The sequence below is a fragment of the Temnothorax curvispinosus genome, unplaced genomic scaffold (assembly GCF_003070985.1).
Source record: "Temnothorax curvispinosus isolate PA1 unplaced genomic scaffold, ASM307098v1 QBEX01002454.1, whole genome shotgun sequence".
NCBI classification, from domain to species: domain Eukaryota; kingdom Metazoa; phylum Arthropoda; class Insecta; order Hymenoptera; family Formicidae; genus Temnothorax; species Temnothorax curvispinosus.
The window spans coordinates 73364-91048 of record NW_020212234.1 but is presented as its reverse complement, the minus strand read 5'-3'; the positions used below and the strand labels follow the sequence as shown (position 1 = coordinate 91048).

The 17685-nt window shown below is 39.4% G+C and overlaps 1 protein-coding gene across 13 annotated transcripts in view; it reads left to right on the top strand.

The window, feature by feature from the left end:
- The window catches only part of LOC112451711 (cAMP-specific 3',5'-cyclic phosphodiesterase, isoforms N/G), a 315563-nt gene that overhangs the window by 288212 nt on the left and 9666 nt on the right, over window positions 1–17685 (top strand). For 12 of the 13 annotated variants that reach the window (XM_025011533.1, XM_025011530.1, XM_025011526.1 and 9 more), the window contains one exon: window positions 16962–17055. In XM_025011533.1, the coding sequence (XP_024867301.1) occupies window positions 16962–17055 (94 nt within the window). Of the gene's footprint in view, window positions 1–11392; window positions 11962–16961; window positions 17056–17685 lie in introns of those variants that run through there. The other variant, XM_025011534.1, reaches the window with a different exon arrangement.

Here is a 17685-nt window from a genome sequence, read left to right as displayed (position 1 = left end):
TTCAGAGCTTGATTTACGACCTGCGACACGCGCTCGGTGTAATTTGTTTAAACGTCGATAAAATTATTTACGTTATCATGTGTACATCTAGATTTTGCCTTTTACTTTGTTTGGCTGCGGTATTTCGGTATATAGGAATGCGAGCCGTCTCGAATTGCGTGGTTCTTGATGAGCCATTATAGTCGAACAAGTGGCGTCCGCTTTCGATCGAAGAAGAATGTCTGACAGGTGCGGAGAAAAGTTCGCGGAAAATAAACCGGACTCACTTCTCTGAAGCAAGAAATTATTTTTCCCTGTCGCGTATAGGAGGATGTTACCACTCCCCCAATTGATGATTTGAAATTGATGCTGACCATTCGCTAAGGTGATTCGAAGATCGTAGAAAGAACAGTTAAATGATGATGAGCAGATAAAGTTGGTTATATACCTCTCCGAGTCTAATCCTTCAGAAAAAAGATTTTTCTCTTTGTATCTCGTCAATGTCTCTCTTGAAAGCAATTTTTATCATCAGAACGTCCCTAAAAGATATTTCCGTCCGTTATTTTCGTAGCTAATATCTTACACGGATTTCAATCGTGCATAAACGTGTTGAAATTATTTTAGATAACCGAGCCATCGGCTTGTAGATATCATTATCATAAAAGACTTTTACAGACTAGAGATAACGGGAGCGGCAAATACGCGGTATATGACGTAAATGTTACTTGACGTACTCTCGGGGAGAAGCTTTCATTTGTAGATACGAGCGCTCATCCCGGAAACAGATTACTGTAATTATCTTTATGGTACATCGATTTATTACCATCATCTGCGTTTTCGTATCGTTCTGCGTGCGAACGCGCGCGGGTCAAATGTATATACTTGAACCGAACGAGGATGTGTGCAGCTTTGGTATCGTGACACATTCGCGTCCCTGAGGCACGACTATCATCGTATTACTTGTATACGCGTTGTCTGCAAGATGCATTATCGATTGCATTATCGGATAGAAATGATCAAATAATGCTAATTAATCGACGTCGTAATTTATACATATAATGTATATCACGTTATTTGTCTTACAGCTATAATTTTTGCATGCAGTATACACCAAGTGAAAATTAAATTGTTCGTATATGTATCATAAATAATTTTATACTTTTGCAGATATTTCTTTCTTCACATTAATCGTTTATTTATTTGACTAATTGTGACAAATTTTTGTGACATTTACATATTGTATGTACATATATAATAACTGCATTTATCTTTTCTCTTATACATCTTCTTTCTGATAAATTGCATAAAAATAGAAAGGACGCATTGTATGTATATGGAGATAAGCTTCATTTTTATTGGGTAATACTAATTAACGTAAGATAATATGAGCATACTCCTTCTCGTCTTTGGAAACCACGCTCGTAGACTGTTTGTCTCCGCTGCATGATTCATGACTTCACCATGTCATGGATGAATTAATTATTGTCCGTAAAGTAGTGTGAAGCGATGTCAGGTGTGCAAGAACATGCAAATATGCAAATATAGCGTAAGATGGAGTAGTAAATGTGCTCCTCTTATGTTATCAAAAATGTCAAAGCTCTTTATGATTCCAAGTCTGATTTTATCCCTCTGCACATTATTCTTGTTAATGTATCTGTATATCTATTTAAATGAATTTAAATTCTTTGCACATTCAAATAAATTTAAATAAATGGATATCTATTTATTTAAACAAAGAAAATATATATTACTTATAACCATTTTTATATTAAATGTATACTGCAAAACAACATTTAACATAAAAAAACAACTCAAGAGCCATAATTAAAAATAGAATAAGCAGCATAAAATGCATAATAAAAGTGACTTACGTAATATATATATGTAAAAAAAATCAGAAAGGACATAACGGAAAATTATGAAAGTGACTACTTATCCTTGGGCTCATGTAGGTAAGACTAATCAGTGGCTCGTACTTACGCTTCGTCGATTAATTTTATTACTTGCGCCAGTAATAAAGGAGGGTCTTTTGAGAGATGTTCTCGCAACGCGCAGATACAGCAGATGGTTATTAATCGTGCCTCGTAAACAATGTCTGACAATGTGTGCGAGTATACACACGGACGAAGAAAACATGGCGAGCAGTACGTAAATAGGAAAATCGATCGACCTATTCTTCCCGAGTAACGAATTCCGTCTCCATTTGTGCGAATTGCTTGTTATTTTTATCATTGTTTGCTCCATTTATTTTTCCTTAATAATATTTTTATCGTTGTTTGCCTCTATATCCGCCTTTTTTCTTTTTTACACAATAAAATTTCGAAAAATCTTTAGTATTTGAGGATCCTTTATCTATACTCGTGATATTATTTTTACCTACGTTACTAATTTTTTAATCGATACAATCGTTGCTAAAATACCAAACGGCATTGAATTGAGTTATTAAAACAATACTGCAATGCATGTTTTGATGGACAGGAGCGGTCTTTTTTCGCACGTGCTCTTCCTTTTTTTTTATTGTCAAGTATGCACGTGCCTAAATCGACGAAATTATAAAAAAAAAACCGGTCGATTTTATTACACGCATCAATAGTTATACACGTTTGTTATCGAATTTCAAAGATTAATTTGTTCCACGTTGATTTTGTCGTTGTATTCAGTATAAATCTGGTATACGTATTCGTATATACCCAACGAATTGAGTTTATTGCAATGGGATTGCGTGACCATGCGCGTATTGTTTTAGACATCAATGGGAAAAATCACTCAATATTCTTTTTTTTTTTTCGATGAAATGTCTCCGTATTTTCATGTAAAACGTGAAAATTTACTTTTTGTGTCGGTTTTAAATCAACTTTCGAAGCGCGATCGATTACACTATTCACGGAGGTCACGCGCGATGTTTCCTAGAATTTATCAATTTTAGAAATATAAACTGTATAAATTTACTTCCTTTATTGCTAAGTCATATATTTTAACAAACGGAAAAAATAAAATTTCCTCGTGTGTCTCCGTTTTTCTATATACAAATCCGAAAATATCGAATCTTGTAGAACTATTTGATTTCAATTTTATTGAGCAACTTGGCGTGTAATTCGTGCAATTCGGCATAAAGAGCCGTTTAAATATCATCGCTGAGCATTGAACGGAAGCAGTTCAGTAAATCGTAGGAAGGATTTACGGCAAACAACGAAATATAGTAAATATACAATTAATTGGCTTCAACGTATTACCATGCATTATTTCGATGACAAGAGTTATTTTCAGCCGCCCTTTATTCATGTACAATACAGCTTGCCATTTAATGGGAACTGCGTTCCAATTCAGAATATAATGGCACGTGAAAGATACACGTGGAGAGCGTCTATAGTTAATGCCGATGTAACACCATTGTCCACATACGCGCGCGTGGAAGGATATTTCGATGCCGGCAGTTGCGGTAGGAGTAAATCCCGAGTCCCGACAAGCTTTAATTAATAATGCAGCAATTTCGTTCACACTTGTTAACAACTAATAACTACTAGTGATTGATTGGTTGATTTCGCTCAGTAAATTTATTTAAAGCAAAATTTAATTATTTTGATTCATTGAACGGACAAAATATGTTGACAAAGATAAGCAATGAATAGAAAAACGTATAACAATTAAGCCGGACAAAAATTGCGTGTTTCTATTAATTTAATTAACGTGACATACAATGATGTATGGGCTCAATGAGAGGAATAAGGAACAAAGAATTAATCATCACGTTAAAATCACATTGATTTTTATCAATATTATTTTGGATATAATGCACGATTATTCATGGGTTAATCCCGCACAAAAATTAAACAATGTATTTGTTTACGCATTTTCGTGAACTAGGATACGATGGTGGGCGGTGATTATTTTAGGCTACGAAGAAGCGATTAGCCAATGGAGTCGACAGCAATTTTCTTGTCAAGCATTATTCCCCGAAGATATTTTTTACGATCTAATCTAAACAGATCGTGTAGAAATAATCAGCACCTATTTAAATAAACCATTCAACTTCACGTGCTTTAATCTTGTAGTTCGTCGAATCCATCCATCATCTTCGACCGCTTTAGCATCATCGTCGTCGTTATCATAATTTCTAGATACATGCGCGCGATATAGCCCTTATCTCCTGGCTGGTGGTTGTTGCACCGAGACTGCGTGTCACTGCATCTCGCGATAGATTAATTTATGATGGTGTAGTTACTCTGAATCCGCCGCGAGAAGCCATCTGCTCGAGCCGCTAACGGGATCGCGCAGTTACGTTCTCAAAATAGTTAAGATCTGTTTTGATCTCGAATTCTCGCCGGGCTCCAACCTCCGACGCATATTTCATGCCGGTAGGAAGTTGTTTTCGCTCCAAGTGTAACTTCCTCCATTACACTTAAGTACCCGGATTAAGTATTACCTGCGAATCTTTTCTTGCATAAAGACGCTTGCCATATTGTCTGACGTTTATAACCTTTTTATGCTGAATCGAATAAAAATTATTAATATTAAAAACTTTCGCTTGTTGAATTAAATCCTGTATTATAATAATATTTATTTTCTAAATGTAGTAAAATAACTTTGCACAATTTTCTCGTGCTGTGACGTCATGGTCATAGAAAACTTGTGGAAATTTTCTGAATGGCAATTTTCGTTTTTTTATCAGAACAAGGCTGAATTATTAGGCTGCAATTATTGTGATATGTGGAAAACACAAAAATTTTTCCGTTACATGTGGAGCTTGATCAATGTATAATGAATACATTATACATTTATTTAATTTAATAATAATTCACAATATATGAAATAGTAGTACGAAAACATACAAGTTTTTTTTCCTATAAGAAGAGCAATAGCAATATATGAGTATATCGATCAAGGCTGTACGATCGATAATTGACATATTTATGTGGATTATTTCTTGTACTTTGAGACGCTGATGGAAGTTTAAAATTAATATTGGAAAACGTAACATACAAGATTTATAAAAAGAGTATCTTCATTATCAGTTGCAAACGAATTAATTGCTTCTTTTACATAAAAGAAAATAACAAAAATATTAAAAGCTTTTGCAGAACTAGTTTCTGTTTCGTACAAAATCTGTCATTAAGACAGAGAGAGATAAAAGTGTGCAAATTATTTATATTTAATTATATATATTTAGTTACCTACATTTTAGCCACGAGAAAATGAGCTTATTGAATTTCCCGAACGATTTCCTCGCGCACTGAACACGACTGTTCGCAGTGATATTGCCGATCGACGTTGAGAAACAAGATTGCGTGATCGGATACGTCAAATACATCGCAATCCGATCGCATGAGCCTCGTGATGCTTGTTCGGTGATTGTACACAATAAGTAGTCGATGTCCGCGGCACGTGTCCGCCTCGTGAGCAGCTGCTAGTAGAACAATAATAAAGATGTACGGACATTTCGCTTCTCGACTTTTTATATCATCAGCTCCTCTCCACGCGCCAAGTGTACACGGTGTTATCAGAGAGATAGATCGAGTACTTTTCAATAAAAACCGAAAGACCAATAAATTATTGCTCTCAGCAAATGATTTCATCGCATTCATCGTATCGGCTACCGAACGTATCGTGGCGAGCGTACAGTTGCGCGTGATAGAATCAAATAGCGTGTGTGCATACTTGATTACACAGCTCGTTTGGAATCTCCCCGTTTGCTCGTAAAAATAGGAAATCGAAGAAGACGACAGTCTACATACCTACAACGAGAACAGAAAAAAAATACGAAACGAGAGAAATTATCCAAGCGCGTCGTATCGTTCGCGACAATTAAGCAGACCGCGGGGTGCGTGTGAGTTCTCCATGATTATCTCATAAATGTTATAATTGTCGTGGTCGTGGCATTATTCGGACCATGAACGTCCGTCACTTTCGAGGGCTGTTAACGTCGGCGACTCGTGTTAGCGGCGCCGCCGCGCCGATGCGAAACACGGCGCCGGCGAGCGAAATGATTTTTGTCAATAGTTACGTAACGCCTGCGAAAAAAAGGTCTCTCCTTGAGAGAGGGAGGTCGCGGATGTAATAATCACTGCATCCTCGAACTTTCGCACGCATCTCGATCCGTGTCCGTGCAGATGCACAACGAGAAACGCGGCAAAACGTTGGAATACGCCCAGAAATAGATCGTAAATTGTCTTCGTGCAATAACGCTTATCTTATCATCCAATTGTTGTCGACGTAATCTGCATCTACTATGCATATTGAAAAAGATTAAAGATATACTGTAAAATGTAAATAAACATCTCGAGAATATGCGACGGAGCCATATTACAGAATAAATCAAAACATCTTTTCATAAATCATCGATCGCGCTTGTCGTATCGCGCATCTTTTGTCTCGGCAAAATTTATTATGCAATTTACATACGCGTCAGCAAGCAAGCGGAAATCGAACGTTGAGGAGGGAATGGCATATTCGAGGAAAAGATGTCGGATATAGGAAATAGATTTGCGTCTTACAGACGCTTTCGGCGCTCTCCCATCGCGGGATTATCGCGATCAATGACGCATATTTTAAAGAGAAATTAGAAATTGAGAAAGACTTATACTACGCGATGATGAAGATTGGCCGATGTTCAATTTTCTTCATAATTTCCGCTTGACAAGAACTGATATTTTTAAGAAAATTAATCATTAACAGAAGACGGGTCTTCCTTCTTACTCTTTTATACTGAAAACTAATATATTATCCCATTGAGGATGCTGAAGATAAATTAATCGTACGTGCTGAAGTTTTCTGAATTTCCTTTTAAATTCGTACTTCGGCTGCTTCAAGTTTGTGATGTAATGGATTTTTTGGCATCAAAGACGAAAAGATATCTACTTTCTAATGGATCGGGAAATTGAAATGTCTACGTTTTACATCTACGATGTAATGGGACATCTGAGAATTATGTGTCAAAAGCAGAAAATTTATCCTAAAGAGAATATATTATATGTTTACGAGTTTTATCTCTTAAGACGATGTCCTATATATCCCATACTTCAAAAAAATATTGTTATCAAAAAAATTATATGACCCTGAGATTTTCATAAACAGTTAACGATTTTGTAGTGAACTGTTTTTCAGTCCATTGCAGACGCGATATCAAACTAATCCAATTTAATCCCTTTATATAAGCCTCAATTATTAGCAATAATTGATGACAGAATGAGGACGAAGCTCACTAGAAAATCTGGGGTGGTAGGGATACGTACACGAGAGAAGGCACGTACACACGGCGCGGTGTCGTAAATGCTTTTCTACCTGAAGATAGCCGCGTCAAATAATAATAGATAATAATAGCTATCTATTACTTGACTAGGACACTATCTTCAGAAGGTATTCAGCGCAGGTATTCAGAAGATTTGGGAAAGCATTCATGACGTCGCCGTATGTATATACGTGTGCGCGCGCTCGGAGTTTCAGACAGTAGACGAGGACAGTCACATAATGTTCTCTTTCTCTCTTTCGCGCTGTATTCTCATTGTTCGCCAAGCTAACCGGCTCGACGATTTACGGCTCCTGGCGCGCATACATATACAGAACGTGGAAACGTTTGCCGCGCGGTAAGGAACTATTAGAATCAGATGATGAATCGATTAGCGGCGAAAGAGGGGATATTTGGTTCCTCCGCCGCCGCTAAATTCTTCTCCTTCGCTGTCGCTGAATCTCCTCTAGCGCGAGAACATTATGTGACTGTCCTCGTCTACTGTTTGAAGCTGGCCGAAGCTCCGAGCGCACACGATGTAACAATTTATTACATCAATCAAGTGTTATCGCATTATATATAGAACTGCAAGGTAAAAAAGTACTATCAAGCTCTATAATTGTCTCATTCATACGATTTGTGTGTATTGTGTCGTCTGATAATGCATAATAAGTAAGACTAATGGAAATAAAACGTGAAACGCATGCCGCTTATTCTCTATAGGTTGTATCTTAACCGCGAATGATTCTCGCATTAAAACACATATCGGCGATAGAACAGAGCACTAGCGATAACCGGATAGGACGAGGAGCGTAAAAATAAGTGAAATAGTTCATTACCGTGACCTTCTTCCATCCGTTAGAAGGAGGAACTGGGCTATTTCTGACGGCCCACATATGCATCGGCTGCGCAACGATCGATAATCTGGTTGCTCCTCGCGGGACATTCATGTTTTTCGTCACTGAGGCGTTAGGTGCATCGATCGTGCTTCCCCAGTTATAGGACATGTTGTTTGTTTGCGCGTTAAACCGCGAATGCGTGTGCGTGTGCCGAGCACGGAGCGAGCCGGGCAGGCGAGCGGCATAATGCGGGAGGCATTATTGTCGCTTGCGAAACTGTCATTTTCGCGCGGTCACTCCGCATCAAGTGGACGAGAGCGTGCCCCGGCGAGGCTCTATTTTTAATAGCCGAGAGTTCGTTGTAATGCACATGGAGAGACGACTGCCGGCATTTCTGGCATGATGACGACCGTTGTTTCCGCGAAAATAATTAGTCGGGTTTTTATAGACGAAGCTATAGACGAAGCTATAGCTTCCTGTGTTCCTGGATTTTTTCCTTTGATCGCGTATCTACGAACGAGAAGAAGAATGTATAGTCTCGTTCCGGAAAACTTGGATGATACATAACAACTTTCTCGTTTTGTGTTTTTGTTACGCATATTTCGGCGTATCGTGACGTACGAAAGTGAAATAAGATCAACACAGTACGAAAGGTAGTTTAATAATTGTTACTTTAATATAAATAGGTATACGGTTAGTTTTCTGAAAGCTATACATTTCCTCTTTCCGTTTTACGAAGAATTTTTATAAGAAATTCAGCTTTTTATGTGTATAAAAATCGAGCTCTCTCTCTCTCTTATTTCTGGATTCTTTTAAATCGAAAGAAATTTATTTGTATTTTATATTTCATCTCTTGAGATAAATCCAACTTTTTGGTATAAAAAGAAAGAAAAAGTTTTCGTCACAAACTTTCCATGATAAACTTCCATGATAAACTTTGTAATTCTGGAGACAATCAAACGGTAGAGCGCAAGCGTCTTACCGAATCTAGATTCGTACAGCATCTATATGACGTGAGCTATGACGTTTTTCCGGTCTTTCTTGAACTCTTTTACTTCAAACAAACTCTATCTATTCAGATCGCGAATATCCGAGAAATGTGTGTTCGTGATAAAAGCGTAATACGGGTATCTATCTTATATCTTTAGCATATTACGTATTGCTTCGCGAGAGATAACAATTTCTTCGTATAACGATAAATTGATAAGTATGTTTCTAATTGATAATAATACAAAATATACACGTGTATTATACATATTGCAATACCTCAAATTGTTACCTGAAAACATACGGTATTGCAACATATACCAAAGTCTTGAGCGTACGCAAAAAATTATACGTCCCTCCTTTTACGACAGGCCAATTAAGTATTCGTCACTGGGTGATACGTGAATTTCAGTCGCGAAACAAAGGATGACGTGGAATATTTAATGATCTTTTACATCGTCAAACATTGGTCGCGTCATGTGTAACCCTGCTTATTCATGTACAATGATGAATGTAGTTTCGTCATCGCCAATCGCTTAAATTGATAAACGGGCACGGAAGAAATTTCGGGTCAGTATACGAAAAGTTGGATTTTATTGCGTGACAAATTCAGCAAGAAAAAAAAATACGCGGCAAAATTGGATAACATGACGAAGATGGCAATTCTTGAATCGACGGCCCGAATGACGCATATGTCGTGTCAGGTATTCCCGTAGTTCTAAACTAATTACTAATTATCGGCGCAGCTCATGCACGGCGAAACATTTTTTAACGAGTTTCGCGCAAACATCATCAGAGGTTGTCATCCGCAAGTTTCGTTACTAATATTTTTTGTTTACTATTAATTTCTATTAAACGAACGTCGATTTCTGCAGAGCAAAAATAAACGAATTGCGCAAGAGAAAGGAAACCCTGTTATTTGAAATGCAAAAACGAGAGGAATTTTTCCTGTTTTAAAAAAGTTTTTTTTTTTTCTTTTTTTACGAGAAAACATTTTTTAAGTTATAATTTTAGAACTGAGCGAACGGACGCATAAAATGAATTTCGATGCGCAATTCTCTTCTAAGTAAACTTTCGAAACACAGGCGACAGGTTCTTAGATAAGTGGCGGGCTGGGTTTTCCACTTCGGATTCGTCGTAAGGCCAAATTTATCATTGGACTCGTTGTTTAGCGATACCCAAGAAGTAGAACAAGTATCTGAAAGCAGTCGAAAGTGAATCGAGAACGCGGAATACATTTAAATAAATGCAAAAATTTGCAATTTCTTCTACCGCACTACAGAATTTTTTATATATATATTCTCAGCGTTAATTTAAACGAAGTAATCAATGAAACGTGAAACGAGTTTTGTTGTCGTCCTGATTTTACGAATTTGGCACGTATCAATTGGCGCGTGTCTACCGACGCGTTGTCTATTGATAGCCTCTTTGAGCTGCTTACGTGAAACTGTCTTGACTGTGTTATATCTCTGCAACAAGGGATTATTGCAATAGGACGTGAATTAGGAGAATTAGATATTACTTCCGCGTAACTAGTTCCTCTTTACAATCTGCACAATACCGAGGAATTTCCCAGTAATGAAAGGGTCTTTGAAAGCCCACGCATGGAATACGCGAAGATCCTCTACATTATGGATATATTCACTTCGCAGTACGCAGACTTTATATGGACAATGCTTTGTTTCCAATCCCGCTAAATCTGAACTTATTCGGGGAAATGGCACATTTCATCGAAACGACAACACCAACCTGTCGAAATAAATACAATAGATTAAATATTAATGAGTAAACAGCAAATCTCAGATTCGTTTTGAAGTGTACAAATCTTGACACTTGAATCTAATTATATCAAACTAACAGAATTAATTTTCGCTGTTGTCGGAATTTCGAAAGTATCAAATTCTGCTGCAGCGCAGCCAGGTAGCTTGAAGTTTCAGATAGCTTTAGTTGAGTAAATTTTCTTGTTCTGCGTCGTAGATAAGATTGCAATCTAGAAACGGGCAATGAAAAACGCTAGAGCTTAATTAACTTTGACTGTCGTCGCGACAAGACGTTATAGAGCCTTTTAAAATTTACATCCGTTCGCGTGCGAGATAAATACGGTAGGTAGCAGTACGAACGTCATGTGGTATCGCAATTGTGCACGCATCAGCTCGTTCGATGCATTCCGTTTCACGATCCCCGTCGCGCGTCTCTCTCCTCGTGCCGAAGTTGAGCGGAGAGAGAAAAAGATGTGAGTACGCGTGAGACGTGAGAAGGAAGGGAGAAGCGAAACGAATGACAGGGACAGAGATAGCCGACCAGCCGCCGCCGCAGCCGCCACCACCGCCGAGATAAAAGGCCTGGGCTCCGCGTTTCAGGCACGTAGACCACGTTTAGCAGTCGGGCGGCTCGGCAGGAGCCGTGGTGCCGCTCGCAGTTGAGTGAGTGGTGAACTTGTCGGTGAATCACACAAGAAAGTGCCCGTCCGTGACGACGCTCTCCGCACCGTCACGCTCCGAATCGTCGGTCATCGAACTCGCGCGCCTCCGGGAGCACACCCGGAACTGGAGCAGTTCGCCGATAATTCGCGACACGTGTAACACGTAATCCTTCCTCCGTGAAGAGGATCCTTCAAGATTCGAGAGAGGCTTCGCCGATCGGGAAGTTCGAGATCCGATAATCCGGCGCTCCGCGTTGAAAGTTGGCGCGTCTCTCGTAATCGTCGCGTGGAAAATCCAGAGACTCCTCCCGTCCGAAGTTTTCCCTCGTCAGGGAAACTCTTTCAGGCGTGAGCTGTGTGCAGTAGTCGGGCCGCAGTCGCAAACCGGTACCATGGTACAAATGACGAGCGGCGAGGTGGAAACAGGCAAAATGGACGAGTCCGCTAGGTATTTCAATTACCTGAGGACCCTAGCGGACCTCACGGCCTTGGCCAGCATCATGGCGGTGCAGGTAATTTGAGGATTATGTTTGAATCTCGGTCTAATCGGGATGACGTATCCCACGCGGGTGTTGACTTCTCCCGAGGGATTAGGGATCCGACTTATAGGTCTTGGCTAATTCCGGAAATGCAACACACACGTGACGTTTTGCTCGTAATAAATAGATGGCATGGATAAGAATAGGCATATAAAATAAGTATATAAAAGAAACCACAAAAAATTTCTAGATCTATAATTTTCCGACGCTGAAATCAAATCGCGTTTACCGATATTTAAATTGATTCTAATTGATAAAAATTAAATCAATTGTTGATTATCCATATAATAATTTGATGCAATCTATCAATATCTTAACAAATTACAGCAATTTGTTAACGAGGAAATTGATTAATTGATGTACATAATCGAGGAAATAATTATAAGAGAAAACGCGCAATATGTTAATGTGTACCTATCATATCCGACTTTATCAACACGAATCAATGTTAGATCTTACCGCGGCCATCTGCCATCATGGTAAATCGGACAAATAAAAGCGCCGCGATTTCGAAAGACGATCGATCGCACGAGGGCATTCGTTTGCTGCCGTTGTCGCAATGCCGTGAGGTTAACGGATGGCCCGCGCAACCATCCGGCGACGCATTTTTCATCTGAATCATTTGACCTGATTTCTAAATTATCGAACAATCGTGCGAAGAAACGATACGACGCACATCGTGCGATAACATCAGGTACACTCATTGTTCAATTATAGATCGCGTTATCGCCGCGATCTCACGTGTCTTCTGTCTAATAGCTGTCAAACTTGTCAATACTTCCGAGTAGCTTTATCGTCACTCGAAAGAGTTTTCCGCGAAAGAGAAGCCTTTCATCGAAAACTCTTGAGACTAATGTTATCTCAGATAGTAGGGCGATGGGATCTCGATTAGTAAATTGAGCGATTAACAAGTGGTTCGACGCGGAATCCGATCGCGCAGAAAGCGCGGTAGTTTATCTATAGAGATATGTTAGCGAAGACTAATCGATCAAGTCGTTTCACAGGAATCACTTTTGAACTTTATCTAAAGAGTTCGATATCGAGATGCGCGCTGTAAACACGGTATAAATTACGCCGTTTTTCGTCGGGAGATCGAACGACTTAACTGAAATCTCGTAACTGAAATGCTTAACGCGAGTTAGACGGTATACGCGGACGTGATTGTCCGCGAATGAACAAGCGGCAGATTGTACGGTCGAACCAAACTCGAGATATTGGCAGATAACAGTATATCACGGGGTCAAGCAATCACGCCGAGTTTAATCAATGCTGACTCGCGCGCACGTCATAATAACGAGGCACTGTGCAGACAGCTTGTGATTTTATCCTCGTCGCGCGAACACACGATGTCGCGGCACGTATCCGCGATTTTCCGTTATATTCGTTCACATTTTACAATTGCAAATACCCGGATGAAAGTATTCAAACGCGTTTCTTATGTAAGATCGTTTGACGTAACGTGCTCGCGTCGGACGTAGCAACTAATGGTTCCCGCGGAAGTTAATGGTTGTCTTCTTTTCGTAATATAGCAAAGGTTTCGTCTTCATTTAGCTTTGTAACTATAGGAGAGCGTATAGAGCACAGGAGAGAGAAAGTTTCACGATTGTACGAGAGCGTAGAGGGGAGGAAAGAAAGAGCTGTTCACTAATAGCGTATTAAGATGTAGTCCCGATGTCCAGATGACTAATGACTGGTAATCTGGGCTTAGTGAGAAACGAGATTGGCGTATGAAATTCAGCACGAGATTTCAAACATAGAAAATGAATCACGCGAGACAATGATTTGATTACCACGAACGATTAATGTATGAAAATCATATCCGGCAAGTACTAAGGCGCGATCTTGACCTTTTACGACATTTCAATGAAAGTTCAATGATAATTATGGAAAAAAGGTGACTCGCAAATAGACGCAACGACGTTGTCGTCACATCGATCGGGTTATTCCATCTTGATCATGTAGAATTTGAGAAAGGGAGAAGAAGAAGGAGAAGCAATTGTAATATTTTTTATCCGCAGATACTTTCTCATAGAATCATCGTCTTGCTTATAACGTTCTTAAGTCTTAAGTAGTTTTATCTCGCAAATCTGGTTAATCGAACGTAATTACTTTATCGTTGTTTTTCATATTTATCTGTTTATCATCAATGCGATTTATCTACATTACGACTGTCAATTGTGAGTTTTTTAATGACGTTACATCACTAAAAAATTATCACTTTCGGTAATAATACGTAGAATGTATTACATTAATCTTATTTTCGCATGAAACAAATACGATTGCCAGATTACAATCTGGAAGCAGAGATTTTATATATCTGGCTCCAAGCGATCTTCATATGCTTCTCAAATTTTCGCTTATGCATTAGTCGAACTGTACACTGAGAAAAAAAATTTTGTTAATCCCAAAAAATATTTAGTCCGATACGAGCAACTAAACATGTTAGTTAGTTAACTAAACATTAGTTGTTTCAACAATTATTAAGTTGCACTAAAAAAAAATATAATGCGTTCATGTCAACCTTTAAAATTTTTTAATCAAGAATTAATTAATTTAACTAATGTTTAGTTAAACTACCTAAAATATTTAGTTGCTCGTATCGGACTAAATATTTTTTGGGATTAACAAATTTTTTTTCTAAGTGTAGGATAGACCGAGGCGAATCGGATCAATAAAACTTTTTAAGACAGTTTGTTAGTGTTTTGTTTTAAACGAACTGTTTTATCGTGCTAATTGGTAATCAGTAATTATATTGTACCCTATAAGGTAACAGGGTCTTGTTACGTTACTTTCAAAACGAGAAAGAGAAAGAGCGCGTCTAATTACGGTATAAAGTACTAGAAATTATCGCAGAAGGAGATATATAGTCTGCAAATAGTGCTAAATTTATGGCGGCTTTTGCTCCTTCGCGAAATCTCGACGTGACTACCTGAAACGAGATTGCGCGAGCTGTTAGTTTCGCGATATAACGCACAGCGGCACGCCGCTTCGCCGTTAAACCGGGCCTCAATTTTCGCTGGACTCGTCGCACTTGGAAAATCCTATTGCACAATAGTGTATACCCGAATGAAGTGCATTAGCCAACGTAACTCGTATTAAACGGAGAAGAGGCAGAAGAAACGTTCGATTGTACGCCGATTTTTATTATTCGCCTACATGTACACGGCGAGCGCACATTTCGCTCAAGTTTTCCCCGTCGACCCACTTAAGCCTTTCGAAATCCTCCTTATCTTTATGGTACCGTGTCTTGCGCCGTGGAAGCACTTCACGTTTGGAGAAGCATCGTAATAAACGCCACGCCACGCCGATATTTCACGAACAAGCAAACAATTTCGCGCCTTCCAATTGCGAATAAATGCTCGCTTGTTGAAGTGTCTCGACGAAACGTTTTCGTCGGTAGTAAAATGATAGAACATTATTTTGCTTTGCGTGAGGATCGATAACGAGAAGGCTTATCTAAAAAGCATTGTAATACCGGGTTTGAGAATGTTGTCGGTGTAAAATTACGTGTAAAATTGAGGGAACGAATATCGAAATGCGAAATGGGGATAGGAATCTCCGAGTCAATCTGACACGCCTCTTTTTTATGTTTCTTGTATCTTGGCTGTCGCTATCGTTTCATTTTTCTCTTGTTATCTGAAGATATTCTTGAAGATCAAATTATTGAAATTATCGTATGTCACAAATGTAATTACATTAGACAAGAGAGGTAATTGCCGCAGACAGTTTGATAAAAAGTACGGCAATGCACGTTGCGCTATCTATACCTCCTTATCACACTCGTTTCTCCTCGTCTTCGGTACATGTAATAAGCAGGCAGCGGGCACACGATAATTATATATTAGTTATTCCGATAAATGCGAGGCGTCTATCTATTTTCAACGAAAGGGGGTCAAACGATAAAGTTCAACGGGTTCAACGGTAAAGTTCAAAATAGGCTGCGAAGTGACTCGAGCGAGTGACAAGCGCGAAAAAAAAATCAGAAAATCCGAAACAGCTCGTCGATTTTGTAAAATCGACTGCCATGAATTTTTTCGCAACGGGATGCGCGATGGAACGAAGCGCGTGCCGAAATATATCGGACTACAAAGGACGCTTAATCAGCGTGTTATTCCGCGCGGCGGAATTATCCAATTATTAATCCGCCCCGCAGGTCATTACTCCGGCTCGCGCGGCAAGTATATATATTTGCGCGAAACACATATATTTGCGTTTATCTATCGACGTGAGCGCACGCACGTTCGCCACACGCCTGTGTAAAGATGATATACGCCGGCGATAGTGCTACCGATAAGAGCAGGAAGCGTAAATGAGACGGGACCGGCTTTGTTTGCCGCGTGTGAGCCTCAACGGTGCGCGTGTCCCCCGCGACGCTTCGACGGGCAATATATCTACACATGAATGACGTAAATATTCGTGACGAGATAAGGGTTGAGAATCACGCGCGAGAATAAGAGAGAAGGCTCGTGGGAGAGGATTCACCGGTTCTCCTCGCAGATATTTGCAACCCAGCTCCTATAGGATTTCTCCTTTGACCCCGGTTCTTTTTCTTCCGCGTCTTTCTTCTTTCTCCCAGCGTCTCGGGTTAGACGCTTCCGAGCTCAGTCTTCGCTGTTATCCGTTTTTCCATGAAAATCGTAAATCCAGGAAAATGGCGTTTTTTCTGTCGCCTTGGCAAATGTATATCTGGAGTCGTTTTAGTAGAAAGAATGGCGATAGAGATATTGCTCCATCTCAGGTAATTTAATTTCACGGCGCTTACATAACCGTAAAATCATGTAGATTCTTCTCAAGGTATAAAATATCTGACTTGAGGATGGAAAATAATGGTATTGCTCATTTATGAGTACAATTAATGCTCTATTGTACCGTTACCGATAATTTATCGATTTGTGAAACACAAACGAAGTATTACACAATTACTTTCCCCAATCGCTCTCCTAATGATCAACTCTTTTATCTTTTCGTTACAGTTCAAGAGAATGCTGAACAAGGAGCTGTCGCATTTCTCAGAATCGTCCAAGTCTGGGAATCAGATCTCGGAATACATCTGCAGCACCTTCCTCGGTATGTTAAACGTGATTCTTTTCCTTGGCGAGATTATTGCCAAATGAGACTAAAGCGACACAAATTATAAGTGCGGAATTGACGTATATATCGTACTCCTCTCCTCTCTCAGAACAAGACTGCGTCTTTTCGCGCGAATACCGGAGACAACGAATGAAAAGAAACTCACGAGAGTGCGTCTAACGAGGTCATCGCCGGAAGCAAGTTTATGGGTGCAATAAAACGAGCGCTCTTACGTATTAAAAGCCCTTGAAAGACCGTAGCCGGTATCGCCGCGCGACCATTCATTCTGGTTAGCTCGCTTTGTCCGAACGAACGGTCCGGTTGTAGTCGCGCAAGGTTTATAATCAGCGAGGGATCGCACTTCATTCCTTTGTATTCGATAGCGTCAGGCAAGAAAATAAAGAAGAGAAATATAAAAGATATGATTTCTCGACGTGACGTCACGTTGAAAATCGTTCTATCTGGTAGAGCAACCTTGTCTTGCGGCGCTTCTCAGCAAAATTCGCTTCTGACGCGCTGATTTCGTTACGTTAGTTTCCTAAACGAGTTTCGCTCGACCGAAATCGGATTATCGAAAGTCGACGACGGACAAAAAAATTTTTTTTTGAAGTTGTAGCCAAGTGGCGT